The sequence below is a fragment of the Danio rerio genome, chromosome 16 (genome assembly GCF_049306965.1).
Source record: "Danio rerio strain Tuebingen ecotype United States chromosome 16, GRCz12tu, whole genome shotgun sequence".
Classification (NCBI taxonomy): Eukaryota; Metazoa; Chordata; class Actinopteri; order Cypriniformes; family Danionidae; genus Danio; species Danio rerio.
The window spans coordinates 4,731,770-4,750,508 of record NC_133191.1 but is presented as its reverse complement, the minus strand read 5'-3'; the positions used below and the strand labels follow the sequence as shown (position 1 = coordinate 4,750,508).

The 18,739-nt window shown below is 37.1% G+C and overlaps 1 protein-coding gene and 1 non-coding gene across 28 annotated transcripts; both read left to right on the top strand.

Moving 5' to 3' along the window:
• The first annotated feature begins 70 nt into the window (after positions 1-70).
• ppp1r8b (protein phosphatase 1, regulatory subunit 8b) lies at positions 71-18,038 on the top strand. 27 transcript variants are annotated; one of them, XR_012391629.1, is made up of 9 exons: positions 71-186; positions 464-524; positions 5,927-6,080; positions 7,959-8,176; positions 11,231-11,375; positions 13,939-14,003; positions 14,083-14,611; positions 16,311-16,407; positions 16,903-18,038. XR_012391629.1 is itself a non-coding variant. In NM_201200.1 (8 exon segments), coding segments are annotated over 7 exon segments (1,050 nt in total). In that variant the 5' UTR covers positions 71-136; the 3' UTR covers positions 14,440-15,609; positions 16,886-17,173.
• Positions 4,083-4,249, top strand: LOC137488015 (small Cajal body-specific RNA 1). The gene has a single exon (XR_011010071.1).
• Positions 18,039-18,739: the final 701 nt, after the last annotated feature.

The window sequence follows — 18,739 nt, the reverse complement described above, 5'->3', positions numbered from 1 at the left end:
GGACTGTGAGTGTCAATAGTATCTGAAGAGACGTCGCGTTTAATATTCATGAACCGGAAGACGTTCCCTCGTCCGTTCACTTATTTTTTCCCAGAGTGCTCGGCGTGTGTGTAGCTGTAAAGAAGAATGTGTGACAATGGCAACAAATACTGCAGAGAAGAATCCATATTTTGACTGTCCTTCATGGTAAAAACACTACAATACATGCTAATGTTAGTGCTCGGGTGAAGTTTGGGTCTTATCCAGCGTAGGAACAACAGTCGAGCTGTTAGCATGAATGCTCTTTAGCAGAGCTCTGCCGCCAAACTGCTGGAGCTCAAACTTGTTTAACATCATTCATTGTGCACTAAAGAGGTTTTGCTTTTAAAAGGAGAACAGTCGGATGTCGAATGCGTTATTCATGATCATATTTCATTATGTTTGGGTTGTTTGGACGTGAGGTCATGGCTTGATTTTGTTTCAGGGCAGGAAAGCCTCCAGCAGGGCTGCATTTGGACGTGGTGAAAGGAGATAAACTTGTTGAGGTATTGCATTAATATTTATACAATGTACTAACGTTACTGGTCAAAAGTCTGAGGTAATAAATGTATTTATATAGATAAGGTGAAACAGTAAATGTAAGCAAATCAACATATCTGTCTTGTATTGCTTTTCAAAAATAGGGGTAAAGTTGGTTTTATATTCGTTCATTGAGCAGTCTCTATATTGTTTATCATGTTACTTTGAACATTCAATCGGAATTAGCATACTAGTCTGACTTCTAAACAACATTAACACTATCTAATTCACTGTGAACAATGCTGTACTTTGATAGTCATTTGCTGCTAATATGATTTTTCTATTCAGAATTAGCAAAGAATACTTTACTTACATTTTATTATTAAGGAGAATGTCTGAATATCCCAATATAAAACCAACTTTACCTCTATCTTACTATATTGTTTTCCATGGTATTTTTAAATCACGTGCAAGTATGACTTCAAAACAACATTAGTGCTGTTTAATTGACTGGGAACAATGTTGTTGACTTATTTATCAAGGATATAGAGGCAAAGTGGGTTTTATGTTCGGATATTCAGACAGTTTCATAAAAAATAAAGATGTATTAAGCTTTACATTTTTATCCTCTATACTAGAACTGCGTGATATTGGAAAAATCTGACACTGTGATATTTTTTTTCTCTCTGTGATTTATATTGCGATACGAATACGATTTCACCATATGAAATTGAATCCATTTGGAAGGTAATTCATTTAGATCAGTGGTTTCCAAAGTGGGGGTGACATGATAATACAAGGGGGTCACTTGGTGATTTCCAAAAGTCGAAATTAATTTGATTAAACTATTAGAATGACTGTCTTTTATCCATAACCCACAGAAGATAAAAATAGTAGCTAATAGTTACACAAAAAAGCAACAACATGCAAATAAACAGCCATCAGCCTATCAAAGTTATTATAGTTAACGAAGATGAACAAAAAACAAAAACTACAATTGAAAAATTATTTTAGTTAACTGAAAAAAAACGAGAGTTATTAAAAAAAAAACTAGAACTGAAAGTGTATTGTGTACATACAAAACTAATTAATAGTAACTAAAATAATAACTAAAACCTCCTTCGTTTTTGTCTTTGTAAATGTATTTCATACAGACTGTAATCCTTTTGGAATATATTTACTCCATGCTGCAGGGGCCTCATGTACGAAGACTTGGGTGGAAATCATACTAAAACATTGCGTACGCACAAAGCTGTAAATGTGCGTACGCAGAAAAAAATTCAGATGTATGAAACACTGCTTACGCCGAATCCCACGCATATTCTGTTTGTACATCTGAATGAACGTGAAACTGAGCGCAACATGCACGAGCGCAAAACCCCTCCCTGCCTCCTCCCCCGTATGAATATGCTAATGACTCTATTTTGGCAAAACCCAACGAAAAAGCAACGGCAAAAGCAAGCGAAAAGAGAAACTTTGAACAGAATGTGATTGGAGGGGCTGCTTTCGGAGGTAGACCGGAGAAAAACGGTGTTATTTGCAAGTTTGTCCTCCGGAATTAATAACAAAAGAAACAAATAGAGTGAGAGAGTTTAGCTGATGCGGTTAACACAGTTGGGTCTGAACATCGCACTGAGTGGATTAAAAAAGAAATACTGAGATCTATACGTGTAAAATTTTGAAGTGTCTTTAACAGCCTGAGTGGCGCAGCTCGTTAAATGCATGGCAACCTGTTTTGACACGTTCAAGCATGAACTCGGTTCGAATCCAGCGTCTGATGAACTCATTCTTTTTCCCCCCACTACTTATCACATTTTGCCTATATACTCTTCCTCACAAGGAAGACAAGTAGGAATCATTAATAAGTCTGTGCATCTTATATTATTTGCACATTTATTGAATGGAATTGTTTCTGATTCACGCATGCAAATTCATCCTCAGATGGTGCCTTTATAGAAATGTGTGTGCAGTAGATCGCTCCGATTACATTGGGAAAACCGGCGACCGCTGCAAATTGCACTTTAATGTTTTGGATGGTCAACTGTATGGTACAGAAACCTTATATACTAGACATGCGGATGAACCCGTCTCATACAGCTAAGAAGACACTTTGTAGAGTGCAATTTAACACAACTGCCTCTAGGAGTCGCCAATGGAAATAAAACAGGCACGCACAAAAAAATGTGCGTACGCCAGGGATGAAGCTGGCGTGGAGCTGCACACATTCCCATGTTCATTTCATCGTTAGTAAATCCAAACGTGAGCGTGTCTGAGCGTACCTGGTGTACGCAAAGTTTTTTGTGCATACGCAGAGTTGATACATGAGGCCCAGGTGTTTGACTCGTGCGGCACCTGAGAGTCTATAATCCTGATGCTATTGGCCAGATCAAGCGGTTCTCCTCCAGTGAGCCTCGCTGTTGCTCCCGCGACAGACAGTGACTGGGCATGACAGCAGCACAGTGAAAACATTAAATACGACCCAAGCAGACACTTAAAATTGTTAATTTAACACATTTGTGCCCAATAATGGGTTTTATTTCTTTATTAGTGACCGTGACCACAAATCTTTCTTTTTAACCGGATCTTCTAAGTGAACCGGTTGAACTAACTCACCAATTTTAACCAAATCATTTGAAGCGATTCGCGTCTCCAGTAACGTTTAGCACTTATCCACAAAATACTTCATTTTTACATGCCAAATACCGCACTCTGACTCGAAATAAACCAATAGATACTGAGTTATTCAATTATTAGAACAGAAAACACAGATAACTGATTTGAGAACCGGTGAACCGATAATACTCTGCATGCGTGAGTCAGTGAACCGAACACAAACAGTACATGGCAGCCTGCTAGGACTGAACTAGACAACTGCAGCGCGGGTAAACCGACGACTTAAATGAGATGATCTGGTCAAACAAAAGCTTATTTCTTAACAGAAAGTCGTAATGGAATTTAAATAAGTGAATCGGGCTTTAATTAGGTTGCAAAACTTGTTTGTAAGAAACTTTTCAGGTCATGGTGGTGATTTAATTGGGTGAATTAATTCTGAATCTTGCACCTAACAAATATCTTATTTTAAAAAAAACAACAAACAAAAAACTAATGCTGAAACTAGTAAAATCTAAAATAAAACAAAAAAATTTAACTAAATAATTTCAATATATAGAAACTAATTAAAACTAGTAAATCTGCCTCTAAAAACAAATTAAAACTAACTCAATTTGGAAGCAAAAAGTCTAAACGAAATAAAAACTAATGAAAAATCCAAAACTATTATAATCTTTTTCATAGGATTGTGTGTTTACGTTAGATTAACAACACAGCAATAGCATGTTGCAAAAAGTCCACATATTGATACAAAAACCAAGATGGTTTTGTTATTGTTACTTATGACTTGATTATCTTGTCACTGTTCTAAAATTTAGTTTCACGACAAGCAAGACATTTTCATGGGTCAATGACATCATCACCACTGAGATTGTCAATTGTGAAATAACTTTAATTAAAGTAACCAAATTGTCCCCATATATGAATTTATACCTATCTAAGGCTATTGATGGCTTTTCCTGCAGGAGACTTGGATGCACCAGATACTGACCTGTCTGCCAGCAGCTCAGTTTTTTTCACACTGATGCCTGCATGACTGTGGCTGTCAGGTCCAAACCGGTGCAACAAAAAACACAAGACCCTGAGATTTAAGCCCTGAGAAAGAGGAACTCCTCAGGTGTTATAACTCAAGGGCACATCAGGACTGCCATCTAGGGCTGCACTGTGTTGCAATGTTTTGTTTTTCATTGAGGTAAAGTTGGTTTTATATTTGCACATTCAGACTTTCTCCTTATTCATATAGTTTCATACATGTATTAATTGCAAATTCTAAATGGTGAATTCACATTAGCAGTCAATGACTGTCAAAGTGCAACATTGTTCACAGTCAATTAAATAGTGCTCATGTTGATTTGAAGGCCTACTTGCATGTCATTTCAGTCCGAATATTCAAAGTTCCATGGTAAACTATCAGCTGTCACTGAACAAATGTGCGAATAAAAACCAACTTTACCTCAATTTGTTTCTCTGCAGTATGTACAGTTGAAGTCAGAAATATTAGCCCCCCTGAATTATTAGCCCCCCTGTTTTTTTCCCCCAATTTCTGTTTAACGGAGAGATTTTTTTCAACACATTTCTAATCATAATAGTTTTAATAACTCATTTCTAATAACTGATTTATTTTATCTTTGCTATGCTGACAGTAAATAATATTTGACTAGATATTCTTCAAGACACTTTTATACAGCTTAGTGACATTTAAAGGCTTAATTAGGGTAACTAGGCAGGTTAGGGTAATTAGGAAAGTTATTGTGAAACATGTTAAGACATGTGAAAGACAATGTTGGAGAGCTACATTTCTACCAGTGATGTTAGCAATATTGTCTGAATTGAGGGAATTGTGAATGTAATGAAGTGCAGATAGGCCTTAATCCATTAAATGCTTTCTGGAAATAACTCTAGTGGTAATAACTTTCATTTTCAGCATGATAATGATCCTCTAATTGCAGTGCAGTCTTATTTGGGGAAAAGAAGCAACTGATGAATCACAGACAGTCATGAAATGGCCTGCACAGGGTCCAGACCTAAATGCTATTGAGGTTGTATGAGATCACCTGGACAGCAAAAGAAATATATGACACTCTAAACCAGGGATCACCGAACTAGTTCCTGCATATTTTAGCTCCAATTCTAAACTCCTATTACTGTAAAACATATTTTACTGGACTGTCCTGCTTTTACTGATTCCAGAAGGACTTTTTATGAAATTAACTCTTTTAAGGACATTTTTGACAAAGTGGAACCAGAAAAGATTTTAGAATTTTTATCATGTATTAACAAAAAATCTTATTTAATTTATGTTTTATTTTGTTTGTTGATTTTTAAATTGTATATTTATTGTTGAAAGATTCCTGCCATGAAGATAGCCTTGGTTGCTGACATGGCACCAAATAAAAAATACATTGCATTACATTACAGCTCCAATTCTAATCAAACACACCTGAACAAGCTAATCTAGGTCTTACTAGGTATACTTGAAACACCCAGGCAGGTGTGTTGAGGCAAGTTAGAGCTAAACCCTGCAGGGCACCGGACCTCCAGGAATGAGATTGGTGACCCCTGCTCTAAACCTAAAGAAGAGCTCTGGGAAGCCAGTTATTACACAGCACATTATTTCAGAAAATCTCAGGATTGAACTGTTGGAACCATATTGTAAACTGATACCCAAATAATCGATCACTAATTTTTAGTATTCTAGTCATACTTTAATAGTGTGTCATACTTTCCAGTCCTACCCATTTAATGTCATTGTGTTGTTAAAGCCGCGTGTAAAATAAGTTTGAATGCAAACAGCTGACTCAAGTGTTTCTCTCTGCAGAAACTGATCATCGATGAGAAGAAGTTTTATTTATTCGGGAGGAACCCGGACATCTGCGACTTCACCATCGACCATCAGTCGTGCTCCCGTGTGCATGCGGCGCTCGTCTACCACAGGCATCTGAAAAGACTCTTTCTGATCGATCTTAACAGCAGTAAGTGCTGCAAGACTTAATCAAGTCACTGTAAACTCTAGATGGGATACAGCTGCAGATATGCACATCGATATAGCATAGTTTTTGTGACTCCGTACAACAATAACTAAGATTTTTACATTTCTGTGAGGGCTGGGGGTAGGTGTTTAATAAAATACAATTTAATCGGTAATTTAATAAATAATATAAATAATACTCTGTATAATTACCGTTTTACTTCACTGTGATGGTTGAGGTTAGGGTAGCGGTAGACTTTAATGAAATACAATTAATGGATAGTTTAATAAATAGTATAAATTCTTGTTAACTTCTGGCTTCAGCTCTATCCCCTCTAGCAGCTACCTAAGGTCACAGGGTTCTATTCTAGAGTCTATTCTTGACAACAAATATTCTGTTCAACAAATATTTATGCTTCAAGTGATCTAAATCTCAGCATCAACACATTCAGAAATAACAGTTTGTTTGCAAAAACCTCTAAACGCCACTTGCCTTTGACAGCAAAAGCAGCTATTTCCCACAAACCAATCAGAATGCATGAATCGAATCACATGTTTTCAATGTAGCTGCGCGCTGATAAGCCAACTTATGAGGAGAGTGTTTTATTCCGGTATCGATTTTCGATTTTAAAGGACAGAGTTTGAACTGCATGAGCCTGTCCCACTGTCAGTGAATGTCTATCTATCTATCTATCTATCTATCTATCTATCTATCTATCTATCTATCTATCTATCTATCTATCTATCTATCTATCTATCTATCTATCTATCTGTCTGTCTGTCTGTCTGTCTGTCTGTCTGTCTGTCTGTCTGTCTGTCTGTCCATCCATCCATTGTCAACTGTATCTCTATCCATCTATCCATCCATCCATCCATCCATCCATCCATCGTCAACTGTATCTCTATCTATCCATCCATCCATCCATCGTCAACTGTATCTATCTATTTATCCATCCATCCATCCATCCATCCATCCATCCATCCATCCATCCATCCATCCATCCATCCATCCATCCATCCATCCATCCATCCATCGGCAAATGTATATCTATCTATCCATCCATCCATCCATTGTCAACTGTATCTATCTATTTATCTATTTATCTATCTATCCATCCATCCATCCATCCATCCATCCATCCATCGTCAACTGTATCTCTATCTATCCATCCATCCATCCATCTATCGTCAACTATATCTATCTATTTATCTATCTATCCATCCATCCATCCATCGTCTACTGTATCTATCTATCTATCCATCCATCCATCCATCCATCATCAACTGTATCTATCTATCTATCTATCTATCTATCTATCTATCTATCTATCTATCTATCTATCTATCTATCTATCTATCTATCTATCTATCCATCCATCCATCCATCGTCAACTGTATCTATCTATTTATCTATCTATCTATCCATCCATCCATCCATCCATCCATTGTCAACTGTATCTCTATCCATCCATCCATCCATCCATCCATCCAGTTCGTAGAGATTCATAGAGAAAGCAGTGAGCTGATTGGATGTAGTAAAGTAGGCATTTTATTCAGAAAGATCGTGAAAAGGGTTCCTGCTCTCCATTTATTTTTGTTGACAGCTGGAGGGGGCGTGGTTAAGTATGTTAGCCACACCCAAACCTTAGACGGACCTAATCTGAGTGTTTAACTGAAAACAAACAGGAAGTTCATTTTCAGATTTTTAATTAAAGATTAGAAGGGCAAACTATTATTATTATTTTTTTTTAATGAAATGCACAGATGAATTGTTCACCACCAAACTAGCAATGTGAGCTAAGAAGATTAATATGGTAAGTTTTGATTTCAGGAATACTTTCACACAGCATTCTAAGCAATCTTCAATGTTGTCTTCCTGTAGCACATGGCACATTTCTTGGACACATTCGGCTGGAGCCCCACAAGCCCCAGCAGGTTCCCATTGACTCCACCATGTCGTTTGGCGCTTCTACGCGTGTTTACACCATTCGGGAGAAACCTCAGGCTCAACCAGGCGCTGGCGTTGGGGACATTAAAACCGGTGATGACGAGGAGCTGAAGGGACTTCTGGGACTTCCAGAAGAAGAAACCGAACTGGAGGTGCATGTCTGCTTTAATATGAGTTTATATCTAATTATTCTTTACCCTTACTTTAAGATTATGTCCTCACAATCCTGGAATTAGATACCAATCGGTACTGAAATTTTATTAACGTCAACATACATTTGAGTGCGTTCTTAAACAGCGCTGATCTGTCATCGTTCACACATGCTCAACTGACTGTGAATGGCCATGAAGGTGGTCAGTTCACCAAACTCACCACTGTTTACTGAGTATAACTACAGATACAGGGACACTGGAGCATTTTAAAGCCGTGAAGACCAGTCGATTCATCAGGGGATCACTCATAAGTCAGCTCATAAACAGACCAGCAGTTTTTTTTCTGCTCCACGGCAAAGTTGGTTGAACAATTTCTTTTTATTCTTAATGAATGTGAATGAATTATAAATGCTAATGGTAATTTTAAGTAAGTTGGCATTTAAGCAGCATGTTGGCTTTAAGTCAGGGGTCTCAAACTGAAATTGGCAAGGGACCTTCTCAGTGACTGACAATCCATAGGAATTAACATTCAAGCACAAGTGGAAACCTGATATAATTGATGCACTCAGACATTCTTCCCCAGTATATGCAGTCAACACTCCTTTCTGTCTCTTGTTGTACATATTGAAGCGGTAGTTTAAATTGGTATGAAAATACTACAATTTAATAATAGGCATAATAATAATAATTTTTATTATGTCCCAATCAATTGTTGCTTAACCAAGAGTTTAACAGATAGCGTAAGACTGTAGAAAGTAGGTTGGGTAACTTTGTTTACTTCACTGGCACTTATTCTTCTCAATATGCATCTTATTTGTAAAACTGTAACAAAGAGGGGTAATCTATTTACATATTCACATTTACTTTAACATGTTCAATTCAGCCAGCAGTAAAACTTTACTAATGCACATTTTTTTATACAAATCTTAACATGCATATAAGGAAAAGCCATTAATGAGACCATCTGAATCAAATATTAGGAAAATTATCATATTTACACCACCAACATAACGTGTGAGATACGGAGAAGCATTTGCACAACAAAACACAAGTGGTATATAACTGATAATAATCAAATAGCCCTTGAATATTTACAAGAACACAGCTTTAGTAAAAAATAGAGCACTTACGGACATGTATTTCAACGTTTAAGTCATCCCCAGAAGTAATCTGCATGTGAGTTACTCTTGACCGCACGCTGAGAGAAACCCAAAGTAACCTGGATATATAGTACAGTACTTTAAATGGCCAGTAGAGGCAAAGGGTCAAAACCACAAGTGACTATATGCGACTGCACAACAATGATAGTGATTCAAAAATATTTGTTTTGTTGGGCCCAATCTCGTTATATTTTTTAAGTCGGTTGCAGGCTGGGGGGGAAAAGCAATTGGCCTGTGGGCCTCCAGTTTTAAACGGCTGTTTAAATTTTTTTTTACAATTACTTTCCATTAAATTAAAACTGCTGAATTAGTGAATACCAGTGAATACATTCACATCTATGTACTTGCATTCATATTCATATGTACCTGCTCATCTGTTATGCCATGCTTTTTGACAGTTTGGCTCCATTTTGTGACTGAATTAAAGCTGATTTATATTTTTGCGTCAAGAGGAAAGCTGAAGGAGTGTAAAAATCCCACCTTCTGATCCAAAGCCATTAATAAAAGGCTATATTCTTAACAAATGGCAAACAGAATGGGATCAGTGCCAGGAAAGTAAACTTTTTGAAATTCAGCCTGAAATAGGGAAAAAATCTAATTTATTTTTTAAGTCAAGACACGATGAGATTGTTTATAGAAGACACACGAGACTCACGCATGAACATTTACTTAAAGGAGAAGGACCACCAAAATGTCTTTATTGCAACAGAAACCAAACTGTAAAGCATAATCTTGTGGAATGCCCCATTTTAATGTTATCAGACAACAATATTTATCTGGAGAGACTTTAAAGGAAATATTTTAAAATGTGAATTTTTCCATCTAAAATTGTGAAATTTTTATCAAAAGGAAACCTTAAAAAACTGTTTTAGATTTTTATCTTATATATTATCATTATTATTGTTATTTATGTATTTTACCTGGGACATTATTGCTGTTGATGACTTTTAATTGTTAGAATATTTTTATAATTATAGAAAATTGATATTCATAAAATGTGATAAACTTGATCTATTTTCTTTTTGCCATGACATAGCCATAGAAGCTGAAATGGCAATAAAATTAAAACTCTCTCTCTCTTTCTGCGTCAAGCGCACACGTATGGTCCGGTGCAGCCTTCACGTGGTTACATAGCCCTGACGCTGACATGCACCTCTCAAAAAATGTAACTACACGTTGCAACAACACGTAGCACAAGTTCTGTAATTGGTCGGCTTGATAGCGGTAACAAGTGTGGGCAGTGCTGAGAGCCACGAGCACGATGGAGCGAGTGTTTACAAGTGTCGAGTCCAGTTTGAGAATTTTGTTTTGTGTTTACCTCATTAACTAAAGTTGTTGCACGTCTGCTGGTTCCCGCCTCAGAATGAGCGAGTTTTAGCTACTTGTAGTGTCCAAAAAATCAAGAAACTCGACAAACATAAACACCTCCTGCCAGCTAGTGTTTCGGAAGTGTTATTGCAGCGCAACACAAACGGCACGCAGAACTATAAAAGTGCATGACTATGCACAAGGCAGGCACCGTGGGTCACGCCGATCACTCGACCTAAACCAGGCTTAATGCGCAGGTTAGTGTTCACTCCATCAGCTTTTTTGTTTTTGTCAGCTTCGCGTTTAAGAATTAATAAACTATTACAGCTTGGAACATTGTTTCTGTCAAATTGTTAAATTTTGTGGCAAGTAGGATTGTAATAAGCGGGATAAAGTACATCCAGGAGGTTGTTTTCACCTTTAGTCTTATTATTTAAAAGTGCATTGGGCTACCGATAAACCTGCCTGGCTCTATTCAGCCTCATATGTAATATTTTTTATCTATATTGATCTTGCCATGAAATATACACCATAAGTTGCTTATGTGGCTGTAAATAACAAACAAATCTCTCTCTCTGTTTGGCAGAACCTCACTGAGTTCAACACGGCTCATAACAAGCGCATCTCCACCCTCACCATAGAGGAGGGCAACCTGGATATCCAGAGGCCCAAGAGGAAGAGGAGGAGCTCCAGAGTGTCCTTCAATGAAGATGATGAGATCATAAACCCAGGTAAACTGACCTTAAACTGACCCATGTAAACCTTTTTGTTTTGTTCCATTATGCTATCTGTTCTTCTTATGTGGATTACTCAATTAGCTGGATTTGGTTATTGTCGATAACAACAGGTCTAGTAGCTCAAACCTGCTCAGGAGCAGCTGCTTATTTCATGGGGTGTAACAGATGACGGTTGATCCGCGGTCCGTACAGATCACAACACAGTTTGGAACTAATGTGACCCGTGGATTAATAACTTTTTTGTACTTTGTAGGTTAATCCAACATTTATAATGATTGCAGAGAGATCGCCTCCCGCGCCATTCAAATCATGTGTATGAAAGCATTTTGGCTTCCCTGTAAAATATGATGACGGAAAAAGTTGTGGCAGGACCTTAATGCTTCAAGTTAGTATTAGTGTCTTGGGTAGTGTTTTCTGTGACTGATTGTTTAGCCTGCATTAATGCATTCAGTGTAAAGCTGCACAATTAAACATTAAAAGATCGGGATCTCAATTCAAACCCACGCAACATAAATGATAACTGATGGTGATTTGCAAATGTTTATTAATCCTTCGTAGCGCTGCATTAAAATCTGTGATTGATCTGGAGAGATTCAGTTTTTACACTTTTTCAGTTTGTTACAAACAATTAAATAACACCGCGATACTGGGAGAACAGTTTATAGCTCAGATATTTTAAGGATTTTAATCTTAATAACTGATCTCTCGTTAATTTGGTTGTTTAAACAAGTTTGCAAATCAGATTAAATTTGTCTGCTTGAAGTTATCGGAGATCTGTGTGTTTATGAACACGCTATCTGTCTATCGATCCTCGAAAACCATGATCAACAATGCAATGATTGGCTGACAGTGCAGCAGAGTGATGACATCGTCTGATTAATATTCAATTATCCAGGTGAAAACAATTGCATCAAAGTTTGTTAAATATGATGCGCATTAACTGTAAACATTTGTTGTGGGCTGCAGGCTTTACACTTTTATGCGTCAAGAGTATTTAGCAATTTATTTAGTTTTACATTTTAGATTTTCTTTATTATAGTAGCCTTGGCCAACTTTAGTTTCTTAATCAGTGTAGGGAGTTTAAATAAATTTTGCATCAAAAAAGCATTTTGATATCAGTATAGGCGTCTGCAACTTTTGCAAAGCATCAAATCACCGTCATATTAGCTGTCAAAACGCGTGCATGACTGCAACAATTATTATTTCTTTATAAAAACAAACAAAAAACAGTTGAATATTGTTTATGTCTTCAATCTTTCAGAAATTGTACTAAAGCTGAATTAGAACCTTTAAATAGTACGCATTTGTATCTAAAAAAAAATTCCATATTAATAAATGTGATTGTTGGGGAGAACCAATTTGTTTTTCTACTTCTAATTACTAAGTTTTATATATATATATATATATATATATATATATATATATATATATATATATATATATATATATAAAATTTCAATTGATATGTATATAAACATCAAACTTTTTAAAAACTTTTTAACTTTTTTCCCTCAAGTGTATAATATCTATAGGTTACTTCTTTAAGAAAATATCAGCATTCTGTATATACTTTCAGTATTACCTTTGCTTGAAATGACCCGATCTAATCCAATATAAGAAATAAACCTGCTCCCGGGCAGGTTTGAGCTAGAGATCTGTGTGGGACTAAATTTTGAATCCCGCTTCAGCCCGCACCCAACAGGTTTTTGTCCGCTCCCTCTTATATTCAGCATTTGTAGTCCCGCTGCCCGACCCGCTCCATTTTCTACCCGCCGCGCCTGTTCCCGCTAATGGGAGGGGGGGAGAACAAAACCGAAAACCACCCAGCTATACAGAGTCCAGGCAGCCTATAACACACTGTATAAACACACACACATAACACAGCACCAAGCAAGTAACACACACAGACCGCAACATCACACTCTCTCATTCACACACACACACACACACACATACACACAGACAGCAACAAGCTTAACGCAGCATCATGCTGTCTCATTCATACTCATACATACATGTGCTTGCTTGCTTGGGAGTCGGAAGCGATATTGCTAGACCACCCGCTCCCGTCCAAAAATACACCAGTTACCAGCCGCTCTCGCGATTTATTCTGAAAATTATTTCCGCGGCGAAAGAAATCTGGTCGGGTAAATGCAGACCTCTAGTTTGAGCTACCAGAATCGTTGCAATGACAACAGCTCTTGGATGAATTTTGAAGAACGAAATCAAATCGTCAAATTAACATTAACCAAATCCAGCTAATTAAACAGACCCCTGCTCACCATTTCTGTTTGTTGTCGTAACTGACAGCTGAAGGGGCGTGGTTAAGTATGTTAGCCACACCCAGTACCTCAGACAGGCCTAATCTAAGAATTTACCCTAAAACAAAGAGGAAGTGCATTTTCAGATTACAAGAGGCAAACTATTGTTATTTTCTTAATGACACGCGCAGATGAATTGTTCACCACAAAACTAGCAATGTGAGCTAACAATATCAACATGGCTAGTTTTGATTTCATGTGAGCTTGAACAGCGTTTGTGTTGTGAACTCTTTCAGAGGATGTCGACCCCTCTGTTGGCCGCTTCAGAAACATGGTCTCAACCGCTGTCGTTCCTATTAAGGTAAAACATCTAATCTTGAATCATTCAGCCGTATGCTAAAACAGAGGGTGAACTACATGCGAGTTTGTTTAATCGACAGAAAAAGAAAGCAGGCGGCAGTAACGCGCTGGGAATTGAGGAAACGGTAACGCGACACATGCACACATTCCCATTGCAAGGCGGCCTGTACAGAGACCTTCCTCCTGCCGGACATGAAGCTCAGTCTACAGCAGGTCCCGGCGGAGCCACGATCCTGGGTGGAATGATGTTACCAATGCCGAACCCAGCCCCGGATGTAGACCCGACCCATGAGGCGCTGCCACCGCCGCCGCTCATGCTCAATCCCACACCGATGACCGGCCCATACGTATCTGACGTCCTCAACGAACCCCGCAAGAAGAAGTACGCCAAAGAGGCATGGCCTGGGAAGAAGCCCACCCCGTCTCTGCTCATTTAACTCCCTCATCAACCACATCTGGAGCTGCAAGAATCCCAGACTTTTGGGGTTTAGTGTCTGAGTTCAGTGAAACACAAGGCGAATTGTCCACAATTTACTAACGAAAAGATTTTCTAAATTCGTTTTTTTATCTCGTTTGTAGTACAAATATCCACAAATCCTAAATTGACAGGCATTTTGGTTGCAAGTTGAAAATGTTTTCAGAAATGTAATGTTATATTTTATATATGTTATAATTTGTCTAATTAATAGAGTTTTTTTTTCCTAAAACAGGCTAAATAATAGTTTTTTGGCACATAATTTAGCTTGTTTTAAGGAAAGCTTATATTAATTTTAATTTCTATTATTATTTCTGAAAAAAACAATATTTTTATTTCTTGATTTAAGAATTTTTTTTTTATTTGGACAAGAAACAAGTGAAAACCTAAATAAGAGAAACATTTTTGCAGTGTCGAACAATTCGGTTTAATTAAAGGGGTGGTTCACCCTAATAGTCTCGCTTTTAAATGGTTCTAAACTTTTCTGGGTTTTTTTAAGTTAGTAAGTTAGCACATAAGTTAGTTTCCTTTAATGAAATCGATCTTGATTTTGATTGAGTATTTCTGAAAACAAGACTATAAACGAGACAAACTCCTCATAGTTTATCAAGTAAGAGAGGTTTTATAATTTTGTTTTTCTTCTGTTAAACACAAAACAAGATATTCTCGTTTCTAGTCCAAATATCTAAAAATTCTCAACTCGAAGGTCAAAAATGGAGTTTTCAGAAATAAGTGAGTTTTTTTCTTAAAACAAGCTGAATAATCTGCCAGTGGGCTCAGTACAACAATCTTTTCATTTTTCACCACTTGCATGTAAGTTAGCTGGTTTTCAGAATTAATAAATCGAAATTAGGATAAATTTTCCTTAAAACAAGACAGTATTTCTAACTGCTTCTTGATTAGAGACTTTATAGGTATTTGGACTAAAAACGAGACAAACTCCTCGTAGTTTATCAAGTAAGAAAGGTTTTATGATTTTTTTTTTTCCTCTTCTGTTGAACACAAAACAAGATATTCTGAAGTTTTTGTCTCGTTTCTAGTCCAGATATCTAAAAATCTTAAATCAAAGGTCAAAAATGAGTTTTCAGAAATATAAGTATAAGAGTTTTTTTTCTTAAAACAAGCTAAATAATGTGCCAGAGGGCTCAGTACAATAATCTTGTTCTCGTTTTTACCATTAGCATGTGTTTTAAGGAAATTGTATCTTAATTTTGATAGATTATCAAAACAATATTTTTACTCGTCTAAAATGCTTCTGTATTTAGGCTTTTTTTAAGGTATTTGGACTAGAAAGTCAAAAAACCTAAATAAGAAAGGCCTTTTTGCAATGTCGCACAATTCAGTTTAAATTAAGGGGAAGTTCACCCAAAAATTTCAATTCTCATTCAAATTGTTGTGAATTTTTATGATTTTTTTTCTTGTTGAACAGAAAGCCAGATATTCTGAGTAACATTAGAAAAAAGTAGTTGAAGATGCTATAGAAGTCAATGGCTGCTTTTTTCAAGCGTTCTTCAGTACGTCATTAGTGTTCGACAGAAGAAAGAAACTCAAAAAGGATTGATAAAATAAACATTTAAATTTGGCGAGTAAATGATGACAGAATATTCATTTCTGAATGAACTTTAAAAAGATGTTGTTTATTGCACACTGTACAATATAGCAGTGTTTCCCAACCCTGTTCCTGAAGGCACACAAACATAATTTAGATGTCTCCCTTATCTGATCCATTAACTTCAGGTTTTGGAGTCTTCTAATGTTCTGCTGAGTTGATTAAAGTGTGTTCAATTAGGGAGAGGTTGAAAATGTGTTCTGTTGGTGTGCCTTCAGGAACAGGGTTGGGAAACACTGCTCTAAAGTGATACTTCTGACTTTCTGTATCTTGACCGATGAGTTTCTTTTTAACTCTGGATTTACATTAACCCTTTGATGCGTATATGGGGGTAAAGCAGTGTTTCCCAACCCTGTTCCCGAAGGTACACCAACAGTACATAATTTAGATGTCTTCCTTATCTGACTTATTCATTTCAGGTTTTGGAGTCTTTTAATGTTCTGCTGAGTTGATTCACGAGTGTTTGATTAGGAAGAGGTTGAAAATGTGTATTGTTAGTGTGTCTTTAGGAACAGGGTTGGGAAACACTGCTCTAAAGTAACCGACTGACTTCTGACTTACTGTATCTTACTTGACCGTTGAGTTTCTTTTCAACTATGGAGTTACATTAACCCTTTGATGCATATATGAGTCTAAAGCAGTGTTTCCCAACCCTGTTCCTGAAGGCATTCCAACAATGCATCATTTAGATGTCTCCCTTATCTGACCCATTCATTTCAGGTTTTGGAGTCTTCTAATGTTCTGCTGAGTTGATTCAGGAGTGTTTGATTAGGAAGAGGTTGAAAATGTGTACTGTTGGTGTGCCTTCAGGAACAGGGTTGGGAAACACTGCATTATAGTGTGTAATAATTTGATCTGGTCTTTCAATCTAAATTGAAATGCGTGAACGTTATGCCTTTTAGACCTGTTGTGTTTCACAGGGAAGTTGCAGCAATGTAAGAGACTAAATGACTTTTATTATTGGTTGATCTGTTTGTTTTATACTATGCTGGTTTGGAGATGTTGAGAACATGATGAAAGTACTACGATGACCCGGATTTTAAAATGTGTAGCCTGAGATTAAAGGGGCTTCTCTTTTTAAAGTGTACATTCTCTCTTTTTAGATGACTGTTTATGTAAAATGTTTACAGTGCTGCCAATGATCAGATATTCACGAGCACATCCTAATTATAGGTCAAACCACTATTGCCGGGATGTCAAACTCAATTCCTGGAGGGCAACACCCCTGCACAGTTTAGTTCCAACCCTGCTTCAACACACTTACCTGGAGGTTTCAAACAAGCCTGAAGAACTTAATTAGTTTGATCAGGTGTGTTTAATTAGGTTTGGAACTAAACTATGCAGGCCTGCAGCCCTCCAGGAACTGAGTTTGACATCCCTGCACTATTTTCATTCGGTTTTACCTTCACATGTACATTAGTGTCATTTAAAGAGATCATTCACCCCCTCAGAAAATCAATACACTCATGCAAAACGTTTACTTGTTAAACAGAATAAGATATTGTGAAGACTGTCAGCCATTGATATATTTATATAAGAACAAAAAAGTCACAGCGTTCTTCAAAATAAGTGTTCAGCAGAAGAAAGAAACTGTTTTGAACGCGGCCGAATTTTCATTTATTGGGTGAACTGTCCCTTTGAAACAAGATGGGTTGTTCACAATCCTGTACTAGTCATCAAATCTAGTGAAATTCTACATTACTGTAAGACTTGTTGTTATTCCTCTTTCTGTAGCCCCACCGCTTTCATATTTTCATATCATTAATATGCACACCGAGTGACTCTCCAGCATTTCAGATGAACTCTGTGTATGGAAATGCAGTTCATCAGGTCTCTTATTATAGACTGTGTTCACTGAGAAGAGGGGAAGACCTGTTTTGTACTCTTGTGTTTTTCTTTTGGTACACTTGTGTTTTTGTACATGACACAATAAAAGCCAGTGTATTTTTATATATTTATTGAGTGGAAAAAAAACATTATAGAGGGTTTTTCTCACGCCATTTTTAAAAAAAAATCATACATTTTCTTATGACTGAAATCTTATGATAAGCCACTAAACCAGGTGTGACCAACCCTGTTCCTGGAGATCGACCTTCCTGCAGATTTCAGTTGCAACCCATATCAAACACACCTGTCTGTAATTATCAAGTGCTGTTCAGGTGCTAATTAATTGGTTCAGGTGTGTTTGATCAGGGTTGGAGCTGAACTATGCAGGAAGGTCGATCTCCAGGAACAGGGTTGAGCACCACTGCACTAAACTGACAAAACGTTAAATCAGGGGTGTCAAACTCAATTTTTAGAGGGCCGAAGCCCTGCACAGTTTTGTTCCAAACCTGCTTCAACACACTTACCTGTAGGTTTCAAACAAGCCTGAAGGACTCAATTAGTTTGATCAGGTGTGTTTAATTAGGGTTGGAACTAAACTGTGCAGAGCTGCGACCCTTTTGGAACTGAGTTTGACACCTGTGCGGTAAATAGTCAGGTTTCCTCGCAAGATCAGGCTAATGCTTCAGAGATGCAGCTTAAAACAGATGGGGTTATACAGCCTGCAGACCACTGGATTTAAAGATGGAGAATATGGATGAAAAACCGATATTTTTTATATTTATTGCGATAACGATATTATTGACTATTTAAATGAAGTTGAGCTGTC